The 8,687-nt window shown below is 34.2% G+C and overlaps 1 protein-coding gene across 1 annotated transcript; it reads left to right on the forward strand.

The window, feature by feature from the left end:
• The first annotated feature begins 252 nt into the window (after positions 1-252).
• On the forward strand, positions 253-7,606 carry LOC148196762 (DEAD-box ATP-dependent RNA helicase 36-like). Its single transcript, XM_088092854.1, has 7 exons — positions 253-815; positions 1,246-1,568; positions 4,966-5,169; positions 5,256-5,337; positions 6,451-6,549; positions 6,719-6,886; positions 6,983-7,606. Exons 1-7 carry the CDS (start codon positions 312-314, stop codon positions 7,154-7,156), a joined length of 1,554 nt encoding a protein of 517 aa, XP_087948980.1. The 5' UTR covers positions 253-311; the 3' UTR covers positions 7,157-7,606.
• Positions 7,607-8,687: the final 1,081 nt, after the last annotated feature.

Genomic DNA, 8,687 nt, shown 5'->3' on the forward strand with positions numbered 1-8,687 from the left:
GTAGTTATAAGAAATCACAAAACATATATTATGATATATAACTTTTTAGAATAAATAAAACATTAATAATATTATTTAAAATCCTCAATAAAAATGAATATAAAGTTAATATATTTAACTACTCGTATATAATTATATAAATAAATAACTACTTAAATTATTAAATAATAATAATAATAATAATAATAATAATAGTAATAACAATAATAAAAATAATAAAAATAATAAAAATGAGGGAGGCCGGACTCTCTAAACACAACGTCTTTTCATCTCTGAAATTCAATTTTCCATCCCTAATTAACTAACCCTACATGAACCCTAGCTCCGTCGCGGACGGCCGCGAAGACCTCAACGAAGCCGCGACAGACGGCAAGACGTTCGATGACCTCGGCCTGGCGGAGTGGGTCGTTAGTACGTGCCGGGAGCTCGGAATGCGGATGCCACGACACGTGCAGCAGCGTTGCATACCGCCTGTGCTCGAGGGCCGGCACGTGCTTGGCATCGACGAGACTGGGAGCGGGAAAACGGCGGCCTTCGCTCTTCCGATCCTGCATCGACTCGCTGAGCACCCCTTCGGCGTTTTCGCACTCGTAGTGACGCCCACGCGCGAACTGGCGTTCCAGCTGGCGGAGCAGTTCCGCGTTCTGGGCTCTGCCGTGCATCTTCGCATCACGGTTGTGGTAGGCGGCATGGATATGCTCAAGCAGGCGAAGGATTTGGTTGCGAGGCCGCACCTCGTCATTGCCACACCTGGGAGAATCCACGTCTTGCTCCGTGATAATCCTGATATTTCTCCTGTTTTCTCCAGAACCAAGGTAGTGAGCTTGTAATTCGATTTGAAGCTGCTTTTGGATAAGCAGTTCGGTGTTGGTCTGCTTTTCAATTTATAGGTTCAAGAATAGCTTTAAAACCAAAACTTCAAACAAAATTAATCTCGTTTAGCCACATTTAAACTTAGTTTTAATATATGCATTTTTTCTTTAGGGTTGCACATTGAGTGTTCGAATATATGAACCGTTTAATGAAAGATTTGTTTCTACTGTTACTTTTAATCTAACCCACAACTTTGTGTTGGAACTCATTAAATGGATTTAGGGTTCATAACCCTAATTATTCCTCCCTCCTGAAACAAGACAATGAATGACCTGATTTAAAGTAGGTTTAGATAAGCATTTTAATTATACTCTTTTACCTATGGTATTGTTCATAATTATATGAATTAATATTTGACTGATGCTTCTGCAGTTTCTTGTCTTGGATGAAGCAGATCGAGTTCTGGATGCTTGTTTTCAGGAGGAATTGAAATTTATCTTTCAGTGCTTACCTGAAAATCGACAAAATCTGTTCTTTTCTGCGACAACTACAAGTAATCTGCAAAAGTTGCAAGAACGTTACCAAGATAAGATGTATGTCTACGAGGCATATGAAGGTTTTAAAACCGTTGAATCACTTAAGCAACAGGTGATATTCATCCCTAAAAAGGTGAAGGATGTATATTTGATGTATATCTTGTCAAAAATGGAGGAGATGGGAATTCGGTCTGCCATCGTGTTTATCTCAACATGCAGGTATATTTCTACATTGTATGTTTAGATTCTTTGTTACCAATTTTGTTTTCTATATTATGGTTTGTTATTCATTTTTATGCTACGTCCATATCTATATATTTTTGTGGTGCTATCGGAAAATGTGGCCTCTTTCAGCTTCTATTATATCAAACAATCACACCTACTTATTTATTTGTTTGATGCTTTTGTTTTCGTTAGTTGGTTCCTGACTTGACTATTAATATCTAAATATCCAATATCAGAATTTTACCTTTGACTGCTTTTCTTCAATAAATTATTAGGCTGTTATTTTTTGTTTAGCTTCCCTGTCCCAACCTGCAATGAAGTAAAATAAAAAGGGTAAACATTCTCATTCAATATTATTATGATGAAATTTGACTGTCTGTTATTGCATTTCTTTTTCTTTTGTCGACAGTTTATGATGGACTCAATTGAAGCTTATTGTTGTGGACCGTTGTCTACTTGAATCTGTTTGTGGTCTGGTGATATAGTTTCGTGTAATGGCCTTTGTGTATGACATTCAGTAAATAATTAAAATTTGTGATGTTACAAGAAAAAAAAAGTTGTTGCTGTTTGACAATGAAAATTTGGAATTATATACTTTTATTTGGCAAACTGGTTGGACTTGAAATTGATTTTGGTGTCTCTACTTAGAAAATAGATATTGGACAAACGCAGGATTTCTACTTTCTCTGGTATGCATTCCATGCAGCTGAAAATGGAGGCAATTATTTTAACGTTATGAATTTTTCAATATAGGTTTTTTAGTTGATGGGTGAACCAGAGTTTTATTGAATGCATATATATGAGGTTTTCGTACTTACTCGGTTTCTTCTATAAAGTGTAAACCAATGATAGTGAAAAAAATGGGTAGAATTAGTATTTGGTTCTATTTTTATGTGTTGATATGTTGTTTATCTCTTCTGTACAAGTTGCGATTTATTAAATATTGTTAAAATAATTTCATCTATGTATCACCATTAAGCCTAAGTAGCGTGTGGTGTGTTAGACAATCTATTAGGTGTACCTATAGCCGTACCTAGTTCTGTACATAGTTCTGTACCTAGGTGTCTAGTGTAGTCTCTTAATCTTTCATGTACTTTTGAATAAGTTTTTTCATTATAAATAAAAGATTATGAGAGGGGTCTCTTAAGTCCTTAAAAATGTATTCCCTTTTTTAATCTTAAGTTCGCATCAGAGCGGGTTGATCTTGCTTTGCTTGTCTCTATCATCTTTGGCATAGTTTTTGCCGCCATTCACTGTCTGCTGTTGCTGTGTGCCACTGGCCACCAATGTCGGCCGTTACAGTTTTCCGTCAGCAACCACTGAATTTGGAGTTCCTCTTTGAGCAACAGCCAACCACGCAGTTGTGGAACCTAATTCTTGCTGTCTCTGTTTTGGCCTTCAAAGCTTTGTTCCATCGCGGTTCGAAGTCATCCTAAGGCTTTAGTTTTTCCTTATTGTTTTTGTCTTCTTGGTCAACAATGACCAATGGAAATGCTATTTCATTCTCTGGAAGCCCCTGCATTACTTCCTTGAAGCTAAAATTATCTATCGTGGGCTGCATTGTGGTTCTTTGGCCAAAGACATCATGACCACCTTGAGCAAGATGGAGGAAGCCATGTGCCAGCTGGAAAAGCTAAACAATGGAAACAAGCGGATTTCCAGCTGTATGCCTTGTTGTAGCATTCTGTGGAACCAAGACTTCTGATGTCTCTTAGAGCTTTCAAAACATGCCACTCCTTTTAGAAGAAAGCTCAAAACATTTATGCCAATGATACCCAACGTTTCTATGATTCTGCAAACAAGCTTGCATCTCTCAAAATGATTCACCATGATATGGTATCCTTCATGACTGAAGTCCAATCAGCTTTGGAAGAACTCAAAATGTTCTTGGAAGTCTAATCTTTGGAGGAAATCAAAGATGTATGTATGTATGTGCTGTGTCTGTATCCTATAATTTTTTAATTTAGCCGTATCTCTGCGTCTGTCATATCCGTGTCTGGGCTTCATAGCATGGATGACCTCAATCATATACCCAGCTCTAGTTGTGCCTCATCATGTTGTGGTTGCTCTGAATACCATTTGATAAGTTCTTAAGCACTGGAGGAACCCACCCACCCTTAAAGGCTTGCTTTTAGGCACTATAGAACCAAGCACATATGTACTCCATTTGAACATCCCATAGTACTTGATGTGGGACTTAGATATCCCATAATACTCAAGTTACTAATACTGCATGGAGGTCAAGGATGGAAATTGATGTTGGAAGAAATTTTTGTTTGGCAAATGAAGCCTGAGAGCTGTCATGTTATAACTGGTATTCATACAAGGAATGAAAAATGGCCCCTATAATTTGTATATATAAATAATTGCTTGCTTTGCTTTCATTTTTGGTGTGTAACTCCCCACACCAACCGATGTTTAGCATGGCTTTGTTGACAATCCAAGCTGTTTTTGTTCTTGTGAAAATGGAATTATATCGAATCACTTGGTTTATTCACCCTTCTCCTTAATCCTATATTTATAGGATTAAGTGAATGGAAGACACCTCACACACACTCAGATACAACACATACACACTCACAGCTCACATACACTTAAACACAACTTAAACACAATAACCAATAATTCTAACAGTTCTACTAAGCTAAATTTAGGCCTTTATGTGTGCAAAATATAATTTGATTGTTATTAAATTGTGAAAGCGTTATTATTTCAACTAGGTAAATAATTATTAGGCATTTGTTGCTATCCTCTTTTTCCTCCAACAATAGCTTATATCGACATCTTTAGTTGAATAATGAGGCATACCTGATTCACATGCATTTCATTATTTCATTTATTTGGAACTGTTTAACTGTGACCAAATCTTAGTGCTCAGGTGTTTGCAATGTAAATGAACAATGTTCTGCTATCATGAATTTGACAGGACTCTGAAAATGAGGTCATTGACTCTGTTGGCTATTTTTGTTTTCTTTATAGAAAGGCTATTTTGTTTCTAAATTCGGATTCAGATATCCCAAGTTAAAAAATGGCAGCAGTTACGTTCATCTTTTATTCCTGTTGAAATATGATATTAGATAATGAAGGAGGTAAATAGGTTCTTGAATTTATATAGTGTATCCTGATGTGATGTCATAAAACAATGCTCACGCACTTATGCCTTTTATACTTCAAGTTAGATTGCATACTGAAATGCTAACCCTAATCAAAGGGTCAATTAACTTGCTGTAATTGGCTAAAGAAAATCCCTTTGAATAAGGATCCTAAATGATAGAATTTCTGAAAGTTAGGTAGCACAATGATATGTAAAATAATAAAAGTGATCCTACCCTACTATTGTCATTCTCTTGTAAATAGTTTTTAGACGTTCCTAAATGTTTCCAAATTTCAGAGATTGTCATCGTTTAAGTTTAATGCTGGAAGTTCTTGATCAAGAAGCAGCAGCTCTTTATTCATTCAAATCACAAACTCAGAGGCTTGAAGCTCTTCATCAATTTAAATCAGGAAAGGTTTCTGTACTGCTAGCAACTGATGTTGCCAGTCGTGGATTGGATATTCCTACAGTTGACCTTGTTATCAACTATGATGTTCCAAGGTTACCTTTTCTTGTGCCAATTTCTTTACCTTCTTAATAGACATTTGAAGCATTTCAATTAGCATATTGCAACTATTCATCTCCAGGTTTCCACGGGATTATATTCATCGGGTTGGTCGAACGGCAAGAGCCGGTAGAGGTGGACTGGCTTTGAGCCTTGTCACCCAGGTTAGCACATGTTATATTTAATATTAAAGCTTGTATATTTGTTTGTTATTTGAATTGAAGTTTGCAAGTATTGAATTTGTACCTAATACCTAAGAATTTTTGTTTGTAATAAATTGTTAAATTTGAGAGGCCTATTTCTTATGCAACATCGCACTTGAGTGTTGATGTGGCGTCTAAACTCATTTAATACTATAGTCGAGAGATACAACTTGTTATTCTGGGTAAAACCTAGGATTAGCACGTCATTCATTTTGAGTGAGCCATGGAAATGGGCATGACACAACCCTCCTCATTTGCCCAAGCTTGAAATCAACAATGTTACCATAGACAGTTATATAATTCAACAATTAAATTGATAAATTTTTGCATCTCTGAAAGTTATTAAAGGTGTCATTTCACTAATTTGACACTTAATGACCATTACCATCTAAATTTAGCTTAAAGGGATATTATGAATCTAACCAACTAAACTATAATACCTGCTATGGTTGACGTGAATTGGTTTCTGAGATTTATAGGGGGACCATAGGTACTTTTAAACTGCGTGGATCCTGGGGTAATGCCCTAGGTTCTTCCTTTTTGAATTATGTTAGTATCTAAATCGGTACAATCTGTATCCCAGACATACCGATGTAAGTCTGTACTTTTAAACTTGATTGTGGGTGTTGTGCAAACCTTAGAAAAATGAGTTCATACTCTAGATAATTGCCTGCTTGTCTTGTGGATGGCAGTGTCTAGGATATCTTGATGTATAACCATTTTTAAGTGTGATGACATAGGTTGTGTGGCCTGTGAATATTCATACTCTAGATAATTGCCTGCTTGTCTTTTGGATGGCAGTGTCTAGGATATCTTGATGTATAACCATTTTTAAGTGTGATGACATAGGTTGTGTGGCCTCTGAATATAAATAATTCCATTCTATTGGGTGGAGTTATTACTCAAACATATTCAGAAAATATTTGTTGACCTGTGGTTTTGCTGTGTTTTTTCGGAGGAAGTGTCTTAGTTTTTTCAATTGTTACTCATGTTCGTATAAATGAAATCATTTTAGGATTCAGATATTTTTATTGCAAAGGTTTCCTTATTTGTTTGACATTTTGACATTTTCAGAATGATGTTGAACTTATTCATGAAATAGAAGCACTTATTGAGAAACAACTCGAAATGATTGAATACAAAGAAAGTGAGGCGCTTTCTCTCATGAAGAAGGTATGTTTTTGCTAGGCGATTTTTTGTTCTAGCTATTGAATTATATATTTAATTTGTTTCCTTTTCTGTGTCTAAATAATTTTTGCATTTTCAATTATGAGCTATGTAAAGGTTTGGTTTTTTTGTTCTAAATTTCTATTTGACTTCTTAATTCTGTGATGTATTGTAGGTTTTCAGTGCTAAGAATGTAGCAGAAATGAGAATGATAGATGATGGCTTTGAGGAGAAAGCTAAAGAGCGGAAAAAACAGAAACTGAAAATGCTTGCAGAGAAAGGACTGTTGAAGAAAAATAAAAGGAGAAAAAAAAGTAAAGAATTCTCAGAGCAAGGGAAAGAGGTATAAAACACTGAATATCTTCTTTCTCTTCCTGTTATTGACTTGCATAATTGGCCATTTTTCCAATCGACTTGTTTACTTTGATGTATTGTGTAGGTTTTCGGTGCTAAGAATGTCGAGGAAATGAAGATGGGTAGCATTGAGAGGGAAACAAAAACTAGTGCTAAAAGAAAAAGGTTTGTTAATGAAAAAAAGTTAAATCAAAGAAGTAAAGAATTTGCACAGGGGAAGGAAAAAAACAGAAAAAAAGAGAATGGAGGCATCAGCTGATATAGCAAACTCCAAAGAAAAGGGGTAAGAAGTACATTAGTATATTTAAGTAAACGATGATTTCTAATTATGGAAAGAAAAGAGGTTAAAATCAAAAGCCGAAAGAAAAGAGAGGTATCTCAGTGGACGTAGAGAATATTTTGGTAAATGGTTTGGTATTGTATTCGTGTCTTCCTGACTGTTTGTAGAGGTGAGATTAAACACATCTAGGCAATATTCTTCCTTTGATTTTGAACTCTGATTTTGCCTCTTTATTTGTTTAATTTTGAGGTGAAAAAAGGACCAAACAACTGAATTTGAACCTGATGAACATTCCTAGCCATTGAGAAGCAGGGTGTCATCAATCAATTTTGTAGCTAGTTAAATACGCTGCTGATTTAGCTTCAGAAAATTGTACAGGTGGAACAAAATTGTCATATTTTGTGAATTCAATTGTTTTATTAATGTGTTGATCCTTTGGATTTGGCTTTTTTAAACAAGTTCGTAAGTTCAAGTTTGTGAATGGAAAAACGTGAGATGGTGGACATTTTATCAAAGGTTTTTCTCAGCATTATATCATTTAATGCAGATTTTGGGAGGATGAGGTGAAAACAATGAATAGGATGGCTAATAGTAAAAGTGACTAAAATAATCTATCCATTGAAGTGCGGGAGGCCAAGGGAAGAAAGACATTAAGTGACTTGTAAAGTGTTTTTATGATAATTAATGTTTTAGAAAAATGGTAAATGATGATTATGTTCCAAGGGAAGTTTTTGTATTTGGAATCAAGAAAAATCGTTTATGAATTAATACAAATTTAGTATTTCGAATTTATAATTCAAAATGTATTATTTATTTTGTAAAAGGAGAATAGAGGGGGAGAAAAAATAAAGAGATTCTGGTGGAGGTGAGCTGGAAGAAGAAGAGACTTGATAGAGAAGGGACACCAGTGGAGGAAGAAGGAAAAGAGAGGTGTGCCTATAGAAGAGGAAAACATTGAAAAACAAAAATAGAATATGATTTGAATTTTGACACAAAATTAGAATTGATTTTGTCTCAAGTTTTGATATATATTAATTTAAAATTTAATAAATAAATGAATATAGTGTTTTTTAATTTAGTTATATAAATTTTTTTTTACATGTTAAATATGTATTATGTTAAATTTAACTTTTAATTTGTTTATGACATTAAATTAAAAAGATTATATTAATTTATTTTTAAAGTTTGGAGAAAATGTATTAAAGTTTTGAATATGTATAAATTTTAATTTTATATCAAAATTTAGAAATAAAAATATATTTAACTAAATAAAAATGAAAATAATGAATTATTTCACAACTCTTATAAAAGTTGAATTGTATAAGTGTGTGTGAGGAATCTCAAAAAATAAGATTCATAGTTTTATAATTATAGTTGTCTAAGCTCAGCAATGTGAACATTCCAACCAAATCCTTGGAATTTGGTAATTCTTAGAAACTTTACATAAATAATATTGCTTATGAATTATAGCAGAGAATTTGCTATAATTATTAGATGATTGTATTTTTAA

This window comes from Vigna umbellata, chromosome 6, assembly GCF_029865625.1.
Source record: "Vigna umbellata cultivar VRB3 chromosome 6, Vumbellata_1.0, whole genome shotgun sequence".
Taxonomy (NCBI): Eukaryota; Viridiplantae; Streptophyta; class Magnoliopsida; order Fabales; family Fabaceae; genus Vigna; species Vigna umbellata.